The sequence below is a fragment of the Talpa europaea genome, assembly GCF_964194135.1.
Source record: "Talpa europaea genome assembly, chromosome: 1".
Classification (NCBI taxonomy): domain Eukaryota; kingdom Metazoa; phylum Chordata; class Mammalia; order Eulipotyphla; family Talpidae; genus Talpa; species Talpa europaea.
In genome coordinates this window covers 86,402,258-86,423,477 of record NC_140073.1, presented here as the reverse complement: position 1 = coordinate 86,423,477, position 21,220 = coordinate 86,402,258, and the positions used below count along the sequence as shown (strand labels likewise).

Here is a 21,220-nt window from a genome sequence, read left to right as displayed (position 1 = left end):
TCTTTTCCTTCTGACATATTTCATTAAGCATAATTCCTTCTAGCTCCATCCATGTTGCTGCGAATGGCATGAATTTATCTTTTTTGATTGCTGAATAGTATTCCATTGTGTATATATACCACATCTTCTCAATCCAGTCATCTATTTTTGGGATTTGCATTGTTTCCAGGTTTCATCTATTATAAATTGTGCTGCAATAAACATAGAGGTACAGGTATTATTTTGAATCAGTGTTTTTGTGTCCTATGGGTAGATTCCCAGGAGTGGAATTGCTGGGTGATATGGTAGCTGCATTTTTAGTAGACTGAGGAACTTCCAGACAGCTTTCCATAGTGGTTGGATCAGTTTGAACCCTAACCAGAAATGTAGGAGAGTTCCTTTTTCACAACATCCTTGCCAACATTTGTTGTTGCTAGTTTTTTTGATATGTGCCATTCTCACTGGCACAAGGTGGTATCTCATCATGGTTTTGATTTGCATTTCCCTGATTATAAGGGATGTTGAACATTTTTTCATGCCTGTTGGCCATTTGCATTTCCTCTTTGGAGAAGTGTTTTTTAAGTTCTTCTGTCCATTTCTTGACTGGATCGTTTGCTTTTGTTGTGTCTTGTGAGTTCTTTGTATATCTTTGTGATCAATCCCTTATCAGTTGTATGGAGTGCAAAGACTTTTTCCCAATCAGTGGGGTGTCTCTTTGTTTTGGTTAATGTCTCTTTTGCTGTACACAAGCTTTGCAAATGATATGATAATAAACACAGAGAACTCTAAAAACTTCACAGAAAAACTAATCAAAATAATGAACCAGTTTAGTAAAGAACTGTTCTTTTGACTTTCTTTATCTTTTATAATCCCTGTAGTCAGTTTTTCAGCTTGAGAATGTGTGTGGACCTAGACATCTGATTTAATGAACATGGGTAAGCATATCACTCATATATTACACTTTGAAGTATTTAGAAATGTAGTGGGAGCTACTTAAAGTCAAATAATGATTGTTTCAAAATAGACTCATTCAAACACAAAATATATCACACAGAACCTAGGGGAAAGTTAAATTCATTTTAAGATCCCATCATTTGGACATCAAGAAAGTAAAAGCAAAACATAAAAATAAATGTAATGTAAATGAAATGTTGACATGAATTCTGAAAAAAAAATTTCTAGAGCTAATGAGGTAAAATTTAAAAAAAAAATATATAAGTAGCTATTATCACAGCAAGCTTATAAAATACTCCTAGAAACAGATTATGAATAATACCAATTAAGATGTTATATCAGGCGTAGAAAGTCTAGGTAACTCTGTCAAGATTGTACTGAGTGGTTGGGCCAGCATTCAAAACTGGATATTGGGGTTTCCCCTGGTGGTGCAGGTGGTTGAGCGCAGTGCTATGAAGTTGTCCGCAGCCTCTGCGGTGCCAGTTCGATCCCCACCAGCCACGGAGCAACACACATGGTGCAGCAGACCTCTCCTTTCTCGCCAGCTGCTCCCCTCAGCAGTGTATTTCAGTCAGTCTGCCTATTCTGTTCCCCACTCTGTCTCTGGTGAATCCTCTCACTCTCCCATGCATCTGGCCTGTTCCCAGGTTCTTGTATGCATAAATACATAAATTAAAAAAAAAAAAAAACACCTGGATATTTCTCTCTGTAGGTAGGTGTGCGTTCTCAGCAGTTATTACTACACCAGTTTTAGAAACAAGCAAAGTAAAAAGTTTAGGTGTCTCATCACTCAGAAATGCTGAATAAATGACAACTGTTATAGACTGAGAATGTTTTAATCATGGTAATGAAAATAGAATGTTATAATAATGATAATTAAATATTTAATGATATATATCATTAGTTAATAAGATCCTGTTACTGAGCTCAGAATTTTACAACCTAGATGTTTTATTCAATATAAAGCCCACTTTTAAAACAAGGCATGAACAGTTATGTTTATATAATTAATTCCAAAAAAAAAGTACGTTCATTAGGAAGAAAATAGGTTTTATAGGTATGCCAAAAAAGAAAGAAAAGAAGGAAATAGGATGAGGGAAGGAAAAGAAAAAAAAAAAAAAGCTGTGATCTCATTATACTGTGAGCTAGAAATTTGACTATTTTGGAATCAAAAAATTAAAAATCAAACAGGGAGTTAAGTTACTTAAATGAAGATATTAACAGAACTTTGAGAGAAGTTGTTGGAAGAGGTTAAAGAAATAATAAAAAGGAAAGATTTTAATATGTTTTGTGTTCTTTGAAAATCAAAAATTTCCTAAAAGAAGTCTCAAATAACTATTACTGAATGGAAAGCATCACTTATTATTAAAGGCATATTTGAGGCATGTTATTCTGATTCAATAAAAGAAAGCCACCAGGGATCCACTGACTATGATTCTGGATGCTAAGAAATATGAAATGAAATATCCAGACTCCTTGATCTCCTTAGCAAGCCTTTAGTGGCAGAATCTCCAGTATGAATCCCTAAATATTTCATGTGCTGAATTAATTTATCTTCTCCTCTCACTATACCTCACCAAAACAAGCAAACCACATATCCCACTTTTCTTAGACTATGATAAATAAACATGCAGTTTATCATGGAGCAAAATCCAACATACAAAGAAATAAGATGACATTCTTTTTAGAGAAAGTATATAAAAACAGCATTCATAATGTCCTTTAATTTGATCATTTATCACCACACATTTAATAAATTAAGTCTGTGTTTAGGAATGTGAACCTGACTAGGAATATGTTTCTCCTTGTCTCTTTACCTTCTCTCTTTCTGCCTCCACTTTCACTACTCTGCCCTCCACCCTGCCTTCCCTTCGCTTCCTCTCACCTCCCCACCTCCTCTCCCCTTTCCTTCCCTCCCTTACCCCCCATTTCTTCCCCTTTTCCTTCCCTCTCTCCACAGCCCCCCAATCTCTAGGTCACAACTTAGAACAAAATATAATTGTCTTACTGCTTCTGCTTTCATGGTTTCAAAAATGTGCTGAATTACACAAACTGTTATAGGAATCCAAAAAAACATGGAACAGTTGAGGTACAGCATAATTGTTTATTCTTAAACAAAATCTGTAATAACAATTGAGGATAAATTTGAATGTCTGTCATCTTATATCCTAATGTCTTCTATAAACTAACCTCAAGTAAAAGTATACTACTTAAAATTCTCATCAAATAATCATATTTCACAAAATCAGAATTACAGTTTGTTTTATTCCAAATGTAATCAAAAATGTATTCATTCAAATAACTTTTGTATTTTCTCAATTTTCATAATAAAAATGTTGACAGTTGAACTTTAAGAAATATGTGCACTGTTTCATACTTGAGGAAAGGAACAGGATAAGAAAGTTTTAGTAAAATTTGTCACAAAGTTGTCTGAACTTATTGTCCTTTGATGTGTTCATCTTAGAAAAAAGTAGAGAGGAAGAGTCATTTCGAGAGGAAAAGTCATTTTGAGAGCTGATGACACATGGATTTCGATCACATTCATTTTAGTTTTTTGAGCTACGCCCACCTCATTTTGAAACTTCATTTTTAACACTTGACAAATGGAAGGAAACTTTAGAGATCTACCACACCTAACTTTTCCAGGAGCAAACCAAGACTAGAAAACTAAACAGACCTGAATCTGTAATTCTTGGTCCTCATAAACAGACAATGGCTTCCCTTTGTCTTCAAACTAAAATCAAAATTCTTTACTTGGAGCACAAAAGACCTAAATGTTGTGGCCCCTGACAGGTTAGAAGCCAAACCACACTACCTGGAACATAGCACCACATAGGATTTTTCTAGTCACTTCAGAAATCACAACCTTCCAGAAGTTTTCTACAAACTTTCTTTTTCATTTCATTGCTCAGATTGTTCTAGAATAGGGACTCCTTCATGTCTATATTCCCAATGCTTTACATACTACTTTGCCTACAGTAGCTACTCAAGATATATTTTACAGTTGCCAAATGAAATAATATATGACATTTAATTAGCTATTCACCATCTGTTTGTCCAAATATCAAATTATTTTGATTAACCCTTCATAATCTCACCTCTATCCAAACTTTTCATGTTCTCTTGATTTAATTTCCTAGTAACTCTTTTTTTTTTTTAGATCTATTTATTTATTTATACAAGCACTGGGTACAGTCAGAGGCGCCGGAGGGTGAGAGAATTCACCAGAGCCAGAATGGAGAGCAGAACAGGCAGAAGGACCGAAGTACACTAATGAGGGGAGCAGCAGGCGTGGCAGGAGAGGTCTGTGCGCCATGTGGACCCTCGCCGGTGGCCGGGTATCAAACCGGTGCTGCAGAGGCTGCGGGAAGCTTCGCAACCCAGCGCTCAACCACTGCGCCGCCAGGGAGGCCCATTTCCTAGTAACTCTTAACTTTGTTCTGCTTTCTTTCTTTCTTTTTTTTTTTAAGGGTTATTTATTTATTTATTTATTTATTTGCATAAAAGAACTGGGGTGTAGTCCAGAGGTGCAGGGGGTGAGAGAATTCACCAGAGACAGAGTGGGGAGCAGAACAGGAGGATCTACTGAAATACGCTGCTGAGGGGAGCAGTGGGCAAGACTGGAGAGGTCTGCGGCACCGGGTAGGTTAATTCCCTGGAGGGGGAAAGAACTCATTCAGCAGCTGGCCAAAGATTGATAGCACCAACCAAGACTTAACCCCTGCGCCACCAGGGATATCCTGCTACACTTTTTTTTCATTCTATACCATTACCACCTATTAGATACTGAGCTGCTCACTTCTATGTGATTGCAAACTGCCCTAACATTCATACTTATTCTTAACATCCTTCAGAGTGTTACAACTCTTATTTTTGATAACATAACCAGAATCCCATGACATACTCACCTCCTCTTCTACTCTTGTTTTGAATTCTTATTCCTTCTTGCCTGTTTACTATAATGATTTCCCAGCAAGTCTTCTAACTTCCACCCTTAGCCTCTAAAAGACTATTCCTAGCAAAGTCATCTGTTGATCATAGCAAAAGGTGCTATGTCATGTCATTTTTCTTCCAAAATAAGCAATGGATTCTAAGTTTTATATTGCCTTATAAGGGTCTGCATTTTCTGGCATCTTTAATCTCTTTTTTTAATTTATTTTTTACATCATTGTTCATTTTTAAAAAATATTTGCTCCCCCCCACCTCAGTCTCCTGTGCTCCTCCCTCCCTCTGATCGGTCTGGCTCCTCCTCCCCTACAGGATGTCTCTGGTTTATAATTGTCTGTTTCTGTTTTGTTGTGTTTTCTATTGTTAGTTTTTTTTTTTTACACTTTAATTTCATCTACTAATATCCAGCATGCTTAACCTATTCCAGTTATGCTGACCTCCTTGCTGTTCCATAAACATCCAAGTCATCCTCATGTCTTAGATCCCTTTATAGAGTATTCCATTTTCCTGGAACTCTCTTACTCTTGGCCCACATCCCAGCTCCTTCTCTCTTCATCCACATATTATTTCCTCCATGTGGGCTTACCCAAATGCCTTCTAGTACTGGACACTGCCAAGGATACCACATAATGTATTCCTATGAGACCTTTTACTTTTTCAAATGTTCATAGGATTTATCAATTTTGAACATGTTATATAATTTTCTCTTTATTATATATGCAATCTATCTTTTCTTGCTGGAATATTAGCTCTATCACAGCATTTGCTTTCATTTTGCATACATTTCAAGCACTTTAACAACTACCTTCAATATAATAAATGCTCAATAATTATTTTTTGAATGAGTGAAGATATAGCACAGAGGCTTGATGAAGCTTGATGAAAGGTTTATAAGCCAAAATTTTTCTACAATAGTCACTGAAAATATTAAATTCTTTCAATGAGCAATAATAGACTGTTTTTGTTCTTTTTGGTTGTTCCAAATTCTATCCTTCGATCAGCCAATATTTCCCTTCTAACCTCCATTGACAGTCTTTTCTAGACAATTTATACAATTTGGATGATGAGATTCAAACAAGGATGGGTTTGGTTATGTTATTTCTCTTCTGTCATTGAAGTAAAATCAGTTTTCTAGGACTTGGGCATGGTTACATGGGTACATCAGCCACCCCCCTCTTTTCCCCCTCCCCCACCCTGCAGCTCCAGCAATGTTCCTAGACCAGGCCCTCAGTGCAGGTCATCAGTGCTGCTACACTGTGAAGTGAGAAGAAGGGCTTGAGAAACAAACATAATTTTTACTATTCAAGTAGTTCTTGAAAGCTAGAAATAGCAGTAGTGCAGGCATATACAGAGAAAGTGGAGGCAGTGCATTGGACTTAAGATCAGAGAAATTATACATGTAAACTATAATAAGAGGTCTCCCCTCCCTGCCCCTAAAAAACCCACTAAAAGCTAGAGAGCGTGGAGAGTCAAAATTCATAGTGTTGGTGACCAGCACATTTGTAGGGAAGGGGGAAAAAAAAAAAAAAAAACATGGCTAAGTGACACAAGTAGTCTTGAAGGTGCTATTGACAAAAAAGATAAAAATCTTGACAAAACAGGTCACTAAAGTCTGTAAACTGTATACTCATTCCTGAGTGTCAGCAAACAGTCCCTGATCCTGGTTGTTATAAGGCTTGACATGGCAATGACTCAAGGCAGAAAGAATATTACCTATTCTCTCTTAGTAAAGAAAATCTCCATCAATCCCTATTTTCTAAAAAAAATATTCATGCATTCACAATTGTTCTGCTCTGTTCTAATTCAGTTGATTTAATGCTTCTCTGGAAAGTAGCTTGAGGAGGTACCACTAAGTTCAATTTCTTTCCCTCTTCTCATTTGCCCACCCATCTGTAAATATTAAGAGAGTACTTCACTTGACTCTGTTACATATTCAATTACATCTTCAAATCTCACTCAACGGGAGGCTTGCTCAAATTTGTCCAGTGAGCTAACAGTATGATAAACATGGTTCTAAAAATGCACTTCCTGATATCATGAGTTTTAGTTAATGAAAATTTTTCTCCTGATGTTTCAGAATAATATACTGTCCTTACAAGAGCTAAGTCAATATTTTCTTGATGTGAAAGTTTTATTAACAAATAAAGCCTTTGAAAATTCTCTGCCACATATAAGCCCTTGAATTACATCATTATTCCAAAGTGTTGATTTGTAATCCTTTCAGGTAATATTGCTATTAAAAATACAAAAATAGAAGACTTCTGAACCCAATTTAGAAAGTATTCTTTGCAATGTTGATTAGAAATATCCATGAAGGATTTTAAGTTTCTGTAGCTAGTCTTCATGAATATATTTGGTCTTTGTAGAAGCATATGGAAATGCATATTTAATTTGACAGTATTTTGCAAATTCATACAACATTCAGAATAACTTGCAAAGTACAAATGCTTCCATATGCTAAAAGATGGTTTGTCTATTATTCTGAGAGTAAAGAAAAGAACCATATATTCAACAATAAAATTAGTGAAATATTTTTGGGTAGTTTGGATTAAAAAAATTAAAGATTAAAAAGACAATATCCCTATATTCAAGAAATTTATACACACACAATTAAAATTATATATAATTTTGTAACCTGCCACTTTACCGTATTTATTAGTTCCTAGAGTCTATGTATATTATGTCATCTCTAAATACTGATAGTTTTATTTCTTCCTTTCCAAATTGAATAGCTTCTCTATCTTTTTATATCTAATTAATCCTGCTAGGACTTGCAACACTATTGAATAGTAGTAGAAAAAATGGACATCCTTATCTTATTCCTAATCTTAGAGGAAAAGCTTTCAATTTTGCTACTGATATGATATTGGCTGTGTGTTTGTCATATATGGACTTTGTTATGTTGAGATATGTTACCTAAAACCCATCTGTGTTGATGTTTTTATAATTAAAGGATGTTGGATCTTGTCAGATGTTTTTACTGTGAATATTAAGATGATCATATGATTTTTGCTCTTCATTTTGTTGATGTGGTAAATCACATTTATTGCTATCTATATATTGAATCAAGAGTTGCAAACAACCCAAGACACCACTGATAGATTAATGGATAAAGAAGATATGTTATATATCTATACAGTGGAATACTATTTGGCTATGAAAAAGGATGGAATCCTGCTATTTGCAAGCGCATGGATGCACTTAGAATGCATTATGCTTAATGAAATAAGTCAACAGAGAAAGACAAATACCATGGATTTCATTCATACACAATATATAGAAAAAATAAACAGATAAACTAAATAAAAAAAAATGGACCACAAGATCAATTCAGGGTTACCAGAGTGAAGGGGTAATTGGGGGAGATAAATTGGGGCAAAGGAAATAAGGGTATAGTAACAGGACAGAATTGGATGTTTAGTAGTGAATTTAATATAATATTGATTCTCCATGATGCACACCTGATAATAACATAATGTTAAAATACAATACCACTTCAATTAAGAATAAAGTTTAAAAAGAAATTTAGAATTAATATGTACTTTAAAAAGAATAGATAATACTACATTCAAACTGTTCAAAGTTCAAGAGATGTAAATGGAGATAAAGCAAACAACTCTGCCTGCACCAATCCTTCAGTCACTTCATTTTATTCCTTGGGGTCAACGAGCATAAATAGTTTCCTTCCTAAATTTTTTCCTTTCAGAGATATTTTTTTTTACAACTGATAGTGATTTGAAAACCGTGTATTACATATATAATGGCTGTACTTCATTGAGATCAGCCAATAATTCGTTGCTTCAATTCAACTATGTCCAAAATTCCTATTGGACTTGAGCTCAGACCTTTTTTTCTGAGTACTGTATACAAATAGAGTTCTTGTGTTTTCTCCCATCTAGAAACATGGGGACCCAGTGGGTCTATGTGATGAGATACTGTCCCACACTTCATGGGTCACTCACCATCACTGGTTGTTTGATAATTGTTAAGAGGCTGATGACTTTACATATTTTCTCAACAAGAACAAATAAAACTTTACTAATAGCATTTCACAGTTGATATTTTTTAAAATGGCAAATTTTGAAAGTCGTTTTAGGGATAAAGTTTGAAGTAATTAAAAAGAGAGTTAGAGTTCTTTGACAAGTTTTACTTTTTCTGTCTGAAAGGTTCATTGACCTCACATATCTTCAGAGACAGTAGACTGCAATTTTAGAAGAGAAAATAAATGTTGAGGTTTCAAAGGACTTCAATTTTCCCAAATTAATGATTATGTCATCATTATCTGAGAGTAGTGATTTGTGAGCAACAATGGCTTTAATGTATCTTTTTGTATGGATAATTACTACTTCAGCTTTCTTTTAAGAGTCAGGATTACTTTAGCTCCTTAGTTGAAAAAAGTCAGACTATTTACTGAATTTATTTTTATCTGTGATCATACCTCAGTACATAAATTTATTTTTATCATCACAAATTCAACATGCAAAAAAATTACCTGGATGATTTTGCATAGCAAAAATTGCCAAGTCAAGAAAATGGAGGGGCTCTTTTAGAGTTATGGATCGAAAAAGGTTTCTAAATGTACATAGGTTAAAGTTATATGTCATAAGCCCATAGAAGAATATTCTTTAATCAATTTGTCTTCTTTTGGATCCCTTACATTGAGGATTTGGGGACCAGGATTTAAGACAAATATAACCCACTCCATGAGCATGGCTCTGGAATTAAGTGAGAACATGAAGCAGACTTTTTTTTATCATTTCTAAAATAGGAATAAAAAAATTTTTATGATAATAGGCAATATTTTAAATATTAAGTCAACAACTCAGATACCAGAAAAATTCTAATATAGAGCATAAAAAGGAAAAGATCATTTGAAACATCCTTTTAAGAAACGTCATTTTACTACTTCTATTTCTTTATACCTCCTTAATCTATCAAATTAATCAATAGCTCATGGGCAAAAATTTTGACTTTCAAAGTGAAAGTAAATTTATTAATTTAATTTATTAACATTCCATTTTGTATAATATGTGTGTGTGTAAGTTTAGTCAGCAGCTTGTTCAAGTTTTTCTGAAACAGTTACGAATTAAAGTCCCCAATCCTGGGCCTCCCCTGGTGGCACAGTGGTTGAGCACTGGGCTGCAAGTCTGCTCGCAGCCTCTGCAGCGCCGGTTCGTTCCCCTGCCGCTGGCGAGGGGCCCACAATAAATAAATAAATAAATAAATAAAATAAAATAAAAAGGCTTCAATCCTATTGCTCCTGTGGAATTTTTCTGATATCTCACGTAGCAATTATTAAGAAGTTGCTTTGTGGCACATATTCTAACTTTGTGTTGCCTGTCATTTAAATCCTTTATTTAACTTATTGAAAAGGTGTTTCTCGAAGTAGAATTTAAGATCCAAATCATAAACAATATCTTGCTTTTATTTCTATCACTGACGTTTTTGCACAAAATATTTGCTGATTATTGTACAAATTTCTGTAATTGACTCACGGTCATTCTCTTTATAATAATAAAACAATGACCACCTTTGAAAGGATATTTATGTTGAACTAAGACAAAAAAGGAAGATTACCAAAATAAAAACCCGATATTAAAAAGGTGAAAATATTTTGAAAATCCTTATTACCTGATGGCAAATGAAATATATGGGAAAGACCATTCAAAGTGAGTTTATTTTAAACCATTAACCATACTTTTTTTTTCTTTTTAAGATATATTTATTTATTCAGAGAAGAACCGGGGCACAGGCCAGTTGCACGGGGGCGGTGAGAGGATTCACCAGAGACAGAGCGGGGAGCACAACAGGCAGTCTGATGAAATACACTGCTGAGGAGAGCAGCGCGAGTGACAGGAGCGGTCTGCCGCGCCATGTCGGACCCTCTCCTGCTGGCCGGGATCAAACCAACACTGCAGAGGCTGCTGACAGCTTCACAGCGCGGCACTCAACCACCTGCGCCACCAGGGGAGGCTCCTAACCATACTTTTAAGTTAACTAATGAAGAAAAAATATGATATTTGATTGAGATGCTCTTGAAAAATAACATTTTTAATTATTTAAATATTAATAATCAATGGCCTTCCTGGTGGCTCAATGGGTTAAGACGTAACCTATGAAACTGTCCGCAGCCACAGCAGCAGGAGTTCAATCCCTGGCCAGCCAGGGAGCTACTCACATGGGGCAGCAGACCTCTCCTGACTTGCCCGCTGCTCCCCTCAGCAGTGTATTTCAATCTTGCCTGTTCCATTCCCCACTCTGTCTTTGGTGAATCCTCTCACCCCCCCATACTTCTGGCCTGTACCCCAGTTCTTGTATGCATATATAAATAAATCTTTAAAAAAACAAAGTTAAAAAAATAATCAAGTGTTTATTTATTTTTTTTTTGGTGTATTTTGCAAATGCTATGGAAGTAACATATACTCTCTTCTATATTCTATGTGATTTGTTCAACATTACCATGGAGATAACCTCTTCTACAAATTTTTTTTTTTTTATAAATTTTATTTTTATATTCCCCCATACAACTGCACATGCCCCATTCTGACCCCAATCCCTCCCCTCCCGGCCCCCACCCCCCAAAAAGTGTCTCTGGTTCATAGTTTTTGTTGATTTTGATTTTCACTTTCTTATAGTTATTCTTTTTCCTGATCCCTTATTTAAGTTTTCTAGATTCCTGCTATGAGTGAGACCATCCGGTATTTTTCTTTTGCCTTACTATTCAAGTAATTTATTTCTGAAGTACTATGTCTAATTTCTTCTACATCATCTTTTGCCTACTCTAACTCTGACAGATTCTCATTGTCCATGATATTGTGATTCAGCAGTTCTTCGATGTCACTTGCATCACAGATTCCCAAATCTTGGAAATTTTTTCTTTATAATCCACCTTTATCATGTTTTCATTTTGATGTCTTATAACATTCTATAATCAGTAAGAGATCATGAATTTTTGGGCCTCACTGGTGGTGCAAGGGGTTAAGCAAAGCACTATGAAGCTGTCCGCAATCTGCAGCACAAGTTGGATCCCTGGCTGGCCAGGGAGCAAGGCACACGGCGCAGCAGACCTCTCCTGACTCACCTGCTGCTCCCCTCTGCAGTGTATTTCAGTCAGTCTGCCTGTTCTGTTCCCCACTCTTTCTCTGGTGAATCCTCTCACCTTCCACACCTCTGGCCTGTACCCTAGTTCTTGTATGCATACATAAATAAATCTTTAAAAAAAAAACATGAATTTTCATAATTTAGAGGAAGAGGCTAATACTAATTGATAAAAAGTGTTCAGGTAAAGACACATTTTAGTAGTGGGTAGTTCATTAATGACATTTCCTATTATGACAATTTTTGCTTTCAAGCATTACCACGTATTTTGGGGACTGAGTTAAAGTCTCCAGTCCTCCTACTGCTCTTGTGGAATTCTGTCTGATATTTCACTTAGCAGTTAGGAATTCTGTCTGATATTTCACTTAGCAGTTATTAAGAAGTTGCTTTGTGGCACATAGTCTAACTTTTGCTTTGATAATCAGATATTCTTAAAATTTGCAATTAGATGAAAATAAAGGCTATAAAATGAGCAGTAAAGCTGGAAAAGCAAATTGGTATGTTGTACATATGCATATAGTTGAAATCATGATTTTGCATGATACTCCTAGGCAAGAGGATGGTGTTGAAGCATTGAGGGAATCAATGAAAAATAGATGAAGGCTACTTGTATATATTTGAGCAGAAGAGAAAAGGGTGCATTGAAAACTTAGGGGGGTAGAGGTAAACATTAAAGACAAAAAGGGTTGCCAGAGATATCTATTATGGTTGAGAAGTCATGTGGCTCAGAAATCATCCATGCTAATATTATACACAATGGAATACTACTCTGTGATTTAAAAAGATAGACTTAAAAAAAAAAAGATAGACTTATGCTATTTGCAGCAACATGGATGGAGCTGGAAGGGATTACGCTAAACAAAGTCGGGAGGAAAAAAATACTGGATGGTTTCACTTATAGGTGCAATATAGGGAAACTGAAGAAAGGTCAGGAGAAACTTGCAGGCAAACCATAGAGGTATAGAGCAGGGACAGGGGAGGGTTCACTATAGGGGAGGGGAGAGCACAAGGGACTGTGGAGATGGTTCACGGGTACTGTGGTATGGGTGGAATTATGGGGACTACACCTGAGGAGAGAAGTCAAATATAGGTCAACCTGTAAACTATGTAAGAAAATATAAAAAATAAATAAAAACATTAAGCACTTAGCCCCAGAACTAGGCTAAAAAACTAGAGCAGATGCCCTAGGGGGGCTAGGTCACATTTCAACTAGGGATTCTGTAAAAATTCTCATTGTGGTATCTATTGGTATGACTTATCCTGTTCGAAAGCATTTGGAGTTCTGTGAATTCATACACCTTGCTACTGCCTATTCTTTCATATTCTCTCAGTCTCTAACAAGAAAAATGTACACAGGTTCTAGACAAGGATATGACAATTAGTAAGAAAGGATCACTGAGAAACTAAAACATGGTTCAAATTACACATAAGCTATGGCATTCTCCACCATTGCCAATAGAAGTATATACAGTCAAATATATTGCCTTCGTTCCTCAGAACAGATATACAAAAGACGAACTCCCCAGATCACATTCTTGAGATCAATTGAGATAAGCATGGCATAAGCGTATACACTTTAAAGTTTTCTTTCTTAGAAAAAGAAAAATACCGATGGTCTCACTCATAGCAGGAATCTAGAAAACTTAAATAAGGGACCAGGAAAATGAATAACTGTAAGAAAGTGAAAATCAAAATCAACAAAAACTATGAACCAGAGACACTCTATGGGGGGTGGGGACGGGGAGGGGAGGGATTGGGTCAAAATAAGGGGGTTGCAATTGTATGGGGAATATAAAAATAAAATTTATTTAAAAAAAAGAAAAACAAAGTTTTCTTTCTTAATTTGCATTGCAGTAGCAATATATAGGTTTCATGTTATAACAATACATATACCAATACATACACATGTAAAAAATTTCTTTCTTAATTTGCATATAGGTTTCATATTATACTGATATATAGGTTTCATGAGTATATTGTTACAGAACAACATCTATATATACTACATTAAGGTCACCACTAAAAGTCTAATTCCATCCTTCATACCACTAACCTTTTTTAACCTGATTAAACCACTGTCCTCCTTCCATTCTCCTGGTAACTACTAATTGGGTCTTGAAGTCTAAAAAGTTGTTGTTGTTTTTCTTGGTTTTATTTAGTTTATGTATTTGTTTTGTTTTTTTCTATACAACATGAGTAAAATCATTCCATGCTTGTCTTTGTCTGTCTCACTCTTTGTAAGTCATTTCCTGAATTTTCTTGATTTTTTTTTGAAGATTTATCGATTCATACAAGAACTGGGGTACAGGCAGATGGACAGGAGGGTGAGAGGACTCACCAGAGACAGACTGGGGAACAGAACAGGCAGACTGACGAAACACACCACTGAGGGGAGCAGTGTGTGAGACAGGAGAGGTCTGGTGCACCATGTGGGACCCTCGCCGGCCAGCCGGGATCGAACCAGCGCAGCAGGGGCTACGGACAGCATCACAATGCAGCGTTCAACCACCTGCACCACCAGGGAGGCCCTTTCTTAATATGTTTAACCTTTCTTTGACTTAAGTATTTTGATATGTCTTTTATTAAGTTGCCTAACAGCAATAATAGCAACCTGCATTTCTGAGCTCTAAAATATGCCTTAAGTATGCACTAAAGTCAGTCTCTTTGGTTCTTTTCAACCTGTAAATACTTGGTACAATAAGGGAGATGACTCAGCCCTTAATAAAGCCTTAAAAATGTCACCTCTATTTAAAGCTTTCAATCAAACACCTTTTAGCTGATTATAGGAATATGTTGGCTAATTCAAAATTCTAACATATTTATCAAAATTATCAGTACATCACATTCTGGGCTACTCAGAAAAGTTTACATACACACACACGAACATATACGTATATACACCTATCTATATGTGCACACACACATATATGTAGACATATAGATATATAAGATACATATCAGGGGAAACTGATGGACTTTCTGGATGTGTTTGTTTCTTCCCCTTTGTGTGTTGTCTTGGAAACACGATCACTAACAATAGTGCTGATAAATAATTTCATAAAGCTTCACTACATATCATTACTTACCTCTTTATCCTTAGTAACTTCTTTGTTTTAGCTGGTTGTCTCAGTGTTCAGAGACATCTCCATAAAGGAGACACCATCTTCCCTGTCCTCACTTAACTAAAGGTGGCACTGAGCTGTCAGGTGAAGCTGTGCAACATGGAAGGTGACTCAGGGAGACAAAAGAGAGGCAGCCTTGTGTTGCTGAAGACATGGAAGGAAACACATGGAGAACCATGTAGTGACACTTGAAAGAGACACGCCTATGAGAGACATAGGAGGCTGACAATGGCCACAATTATCTTGCTTTGTTCTCTGATTTTTCTCCTTTTGTCCCAACTTACTGGCCCCTTTAACCCCCTTCCTATTGTTTTCTGCCAGAAGGTACCTTCAGACCTGTAGCAAACTTTCAGGACCCAGAGGCCCCGTCTCAGGCAAACACTGACTGGGCATTTGCCCATAAGGTGATAGATAATTTAGGGTATTTTATTCGAAATATCCTTTCTTATTCCCTCATCTTCTTTCCTCTTCTCTTTCCATTTTTATCAATTTTATTACAGTTCTTTCACATCACAAGTCTTCTCTGCCTGTTTGCACATGGGTGGTCAGATGCCTTTAGAGCATGCAAATTTTGGGGTCCCTTGGTGTCCTTTGGTCATGAGTTAACATGACAGTGCAGTGACTACGAAGTAGAACAATTGATTGGACGCAGTTGCTGGCCTATGCATCTTGAAAATAAGCCTGAACTTACTTTGATCTTGTGTTCAATATAATGCTAAAATCTCTTGTCTCTGGGCAGGATTTGCCCTCCATTTTCTGAACATGCAATGCTTGAAGAAGCATGTTTTCCTACTGAGGCCTTGCCAGGCTGCTCCAATAGCTCTCCCCTTCCCCCCACATAGAATAATGTCACCCCTTGTGTTACTCCTTGAGGCCTACATAAAGGACAAGCTATTGTCTTCAGTGAAGGCACTAACCCTTAAGGTCTCCCTGGAGTTTTTTGTTACTCTATTGTTTCAATAAATCTCAGGATGTAGTAAGAGACTGCTGTAGTAAGAGACCTCACTTCAATCTTGCATGAGGCATTCAAGAAGCCACTACTGCTGGCTGGTAACAAAACTCACATTTCAAAATGTCTAATATATGGAAGCATTTGTTATGCCAGAGTGGAAAGTAAGAAATAACAGTTTTACAGGATTTATCTTACTAGACAGGTTAAAAAAAGTTAAGTGATAGGAGGAACTTTAAGAGCTCATATGAGGGCCTCCCCAGTGGCGCAGCAGTTGAGCGCTGGGTTGTGAAGCTGCCCGCAGCCTCTGCAGTGCCGGTTCGATCCCCGGCTGCTCCCCGGCCACCGGAGGAGTGTCCCACATGGCGCGCAGACCTCTCCTGCCGCCCGCTGCTCCCCTCAGCAGTGTACTTCGGTCCTTCTGCCTGCTCTGCTCCCCACTCTGGCTCTGGTGAATTCTCTCACCCTCCCGCGCTTCTGACTGTACCCAGTGCTTGTATAAATAAATAAAAATAAATCTTAAAAAAAAAAAAAAGAGCTCATATGAACTACTCCTTGTATTTATGTTACAATGTCTCTCTAAAAGTCAGGGGTAGTGGTCTTGAACTGAAATCTCTAGGCTCTAACAGAAGAAACTTGTTGAGGTATCTCAGTAAGGGCTTTAGGTATCTGTGAATCACCTAAAATCATGTTCAAAATCATGCTAGGAAAATCAATATTTATAAAGTTAAAAAAGGAGCATTCAAGGCATTTAAGTACATTTTTAGTGATAGCATTTGTGATTGTCAAATTCTTGCAATTAAAACTGTATTCCCTCATATCTCAGAGTACTGATTATTAACTCTGTAGACTGAATGGAAGTCAGCCCTGAGAGAAAAAAAAAAAAAAACAAACAAACATAAAATGACATTCATAACCAGTCCTAATTTGGTATAATTTTTAGCTACTGACAAGGTTTTGAATATGACAATGGAAATGAGAAAATGTGATGATAAACCCAGTAAAGGTCAAATTCTAGTTGAGAATAACAGCGTGAGTTATAATGCTTAATGCAATGGATTGACTCTGGCTTCTGCTCACTCTCTTTATTAGCAAAAGTCTCTTAGAAAAGCCTTAGGTCATCAGTTTTGAACAATGGCCAAAATGCCAATTTAAACAAAAAAGGGAATTGAATTCCTCCAAACAAATGTAATTAACCAGTTGCTCATGAAATAACAAATAAAAGTTACCTCAACATTACATGCCTAGGGCCTCCCTGTGGCGTAGACGGTTGAGCACCGCACTGTGAAGCTGTCGTCAGCCTTTGCAGCATGGGTTCGATCCCGGCTGGCCAGCGAGAATCCCACATGTCACAGCAAGACCTCTCCTGTCTCGCCCGCTGATCCCCTCAGCAGTGTATTTCATCAGTCTGCCTGTTCTGTTCCCTACTCTGTCTCTGGTGAATCCTCTCACTCTCCCGTGAATCTGGCCTGTCCCCCGGTTCTCGTATACATAAATAAATCTTAAAAAAAAAAATTTGAAAAAAAATGCACGCCTAATATTAAAAGTGAATATTGGAATCCACTGTCTACACCAGGTGATCCTTGAGTTCCCATAATGCCCTTCTTTCCCAGTCTAGATGAAGGTTACTATTCTGTTTAATCAACCACCTTGAATGCCCCTACCTTCACTGCCACCTTCATCTTGTTTGTCCTCTTTATCAAGGGATCTGACATATTAATTGCACTATAAGTATAAGGTAAAATGATATTAAAGAAAAAAATTATATATATATATATATATATATATATATACCTTTAAAATAGTTGATAAAGAGTGAACAGGTAGGACTTAGAAAGTAAATACATGGCTTTTACATATTTGAAATAACACATTTAGCCACTAGATGTCACTCTTTTTTAAGCAAAAAAGTCTCCTTTGTAAAGGTTACATCAATAGCAGCTACATTCCACTAGGTAAAAGTAGGCACCTTGGATTAGTCACCATGACAACATATAAAAAGAAGTTTTTAAAGCAATCAAACAACAACAACCAGGCTTGTCTGAAAGAAAACCTTCATGAAGTCAAGGCTGATTTGACTCCTGTCAGTCTCCAAAGCCAGAAAGTTAAAGTTCAGTATTTAATAAAGTACAAAAGGATTAAAAGCATCACTCTCACGCAAATATGGAATGAACACACAAAAAATAACTCATTTAACCCATTATTTTGTGAAGGAACCTTTTAGATGGTAAGGTTCATACAAGTGGGAATTCCAGAAATGGGTACAGTCTGTTAAAGGTCTGCTGAAACCAACTTGGTGACAGATACAAAATCAATGTCATAATGATCACAAACCCTAACTTTCGGGGCTCTGTTTTCTACTTGAAAGAAATGATCTTTACTATGCAAAAATTACAAGTTAACAAGCAGATTCACTATGACCCAGGAATGTGCACTGTGTATTTGTACTGCTCACATGATGCTTAAGTGATGGTACACAGTGATTTACAGACATCACCCCATTTTATTTTCACAATGATTGCCTGTGAGATAGATGTTCATACTATCTGTACTTATAGACTAGGTGACTGAGACGTCAAGGAACAGTCTTCAGGTTATGGGCCAGCAAAGAAGTGATCAAGCTGGACTGTGAATCTGGTTGGCATAGAAAGTCTTTCTCCTGGGCATAAACTTACTCCCTATATATAGTGTCAGTAGTATGCCTGGAGCCTACATGATGAGGCACCTGTGAGGACACTTCAACCCCTTCGCTATCTCTCTGTTGCTCATCATCCATGAAGGACAAATAATGATGAGAGAAATACCGAACACAGTAGACCTTTGTGCAAGATCATAGCATCCTAACACTTTAATTTTCTGGTTTGTGTAAATTTCTTATCACTTCCCACACACATCCCTGCACCCACTGGCTTGTCCTGTGGGTTGATAAGATACATTCAATCCTCTATTACAATTTAAATAAGTGTGATATACGGCCAGGGTGGTGAGTGCTAACACAAAAGCAAGTGATATATGGAAAACAATTTTGCTGAGTAAAATGTTGTCACTGGGCTCTGCTAAAAATGAAAAGAGACCTTTTAAGTTATGTATGGCATTCTTATAATACAATATATACTCTATATACTTTTCAGAGTATTTGGGCAGATACTCTGCAGGTACATAAGGATATCTAATGTCCTGACATTATATTTGAGATGGATGTCTGCCTAATAAAATACTTGTCAAAAGAAAATGTTCTATTTAATTTTAAAATTTTAGAATCTTGAAAAAAATTTAGATGTGATTAAATGAGCTATAGAAAATCAACTCAAATTTCTAGCCTCAAGGTTTATTACTATCTCAGCTTCAATTCTTATAAAGATTATACTACTCATCCAGTGGCTAGGATTCAGAAAACCAATCAAATATTATTATATTACCTATTAGAAGTCTAGACAGTCTCCTCCTCACTCATACTCCCATACAAGTATGAAAAGTTTTTTTCCAAAAATATTATTTCATTATCTCCACACCAGATAAAAATAAAAGAAACACTCGAGTTCCCCAGTCAAATAAAAATGTGTAATTTGTTGGTGTATCACATTTGCATTTATACTTGCTGGGGAAAATGAAGAGAGTTATACAAAAGAGAAAAGTATTGCTTTTTATGTAGTCAGTCTGTTGTTCAGTGTTCAGCTGCTTCAGTTTTCATGGATTATAAAATCTTTTAGGACAGAAGATATTCCTTACAAGACCATCATATAATGTTTCTAGCTTTAAAGGTAGATGTAATTTTAATAATAACATACCACATTTAAGGCTCCATTAGGCACCGCTCTGGTTGCCTTTGATTTATTCATCAATGCAAGGAATCTGAAATTTTCTAAAGTCTAATTTTTGAAAAAAAAAAAGTAGTCTCTTTGCATTAAACCATCTGCTCAACATGATTACAGTGACTCATTTTCGGCATTGAAGCGTCCCTGTTTGTGATTAAATTTCTTGTTCAGTCAATTGAACTCTTTAAAAAGCATTTATTTCTCATAAAGCACATCATTATTAATAGAGTAGTAAAATAATTATAATCAATTCAGTTTCTTATTGGATATTATCTTAAAGAACTCATGTAAATTTACCATATCTTAATGCAAATTAACTGATTCATCACCAAAGAAGAATATGAAGTGTGTACTCACGCAGGTTTAATCGTATGGACATGCTTTTCATGGACAAAGGCACCAGCAAGACCTCCTGCTCCTGAATTTAGATACTAGATTAAAAATAAATTAATTTATATGCGTTTCTGAGTATGTATGCTTACAAAAGTAAGCAGTAAAATCACTTGATTTTCTAATAAAGTCAACTTTTGGCCAGTTTTAAAGTTTTTACAATATAACAGACTCTTGGGCTATCCTGTTCAAAGAAAAACAAATGAAAAATAACATAATTAAGTGAGAATAAATGGGCTATTTACATTTTTGGCCAAATTTTACAACTACTATGTAACAGTTCCGCTGCTCATTCAAATATGTATCAGCAAAAACTTAAAGCACAATAAAAGTATATTTTAAAACATCTGTATTAATTAAAATTAGAAATTTTGTTTCCATGCTCCCTGTCAATTAAATTATCTTCAAATGTCAATGCAAATTTGATTCTATAAGAATTAACTTTACATGTATAGAAATTTCACAATATAGTGACAAAAATCTAAGATCCTAATAAATTTCAATTAACTTCTAAGTGTGAGACATTTTTTCTAGAAACTCCTGATTTTTCACAGCAGTCTAGGTATGAAGAAATAAATTTTTATAATGACTGGAAATTACAGAATTTAATCATTTAACAGACTGTTCTATCATATGTCTCTACTATTGGTGTAAATTAGAAAATACAGCAATGGAGGAATGGAGAAAGTAATTCAAAAGTTAAAATGTACCATCAATCTTGTTTTTTAATAAGATTAATGTCACGTGGAATATAAAAGCTTGTGTGTATATATAAACTAGTTCATACCTTGTAGGAGCACCAGCATGCAAAATCAACTCCCCAGTCGTGTAAGTGGAGTTCAACATTTCCAACTGCATGTGCTAGATCAAAGCCAACAAAACAACCCTGAGGAAGAATATAATAACTAATTTTCAATTTGCTTAATAAGTAGAAAAGTAAGTACAAATATCTTTTAGAAAATCTT

General features: G+C 35.9%; 1 protein-coding gene across 1 annotated transcript in view; it reads right to left on the bottom strand.

The window, feature by feature from the left end:
• KYNU (kynureninase) overlaps positions 1-21,220 on the bottom strand; it is a gene marked incomplete at its 3' end in the record, with an annotated part of 118,597 nt that overhangs the window by 29,803 nt on the left and 67,574 nt on the right. The window contains exons 8-9 of the mRNA XM_084254036.1: positions 21,043-21,141; positions 20,223-20,296 (exon numbers count right to left, since the gene is read on the bottom strand). Coding sequence (XP_084110162.1) covers positions 20,223-20,296; positions 21,043-21,141 — 173 coding nt within the window. The remainder of the gene's footprint in view (positions 1-20,222; positions 20,297-21,042; positions 21,142-21,220) is intronic.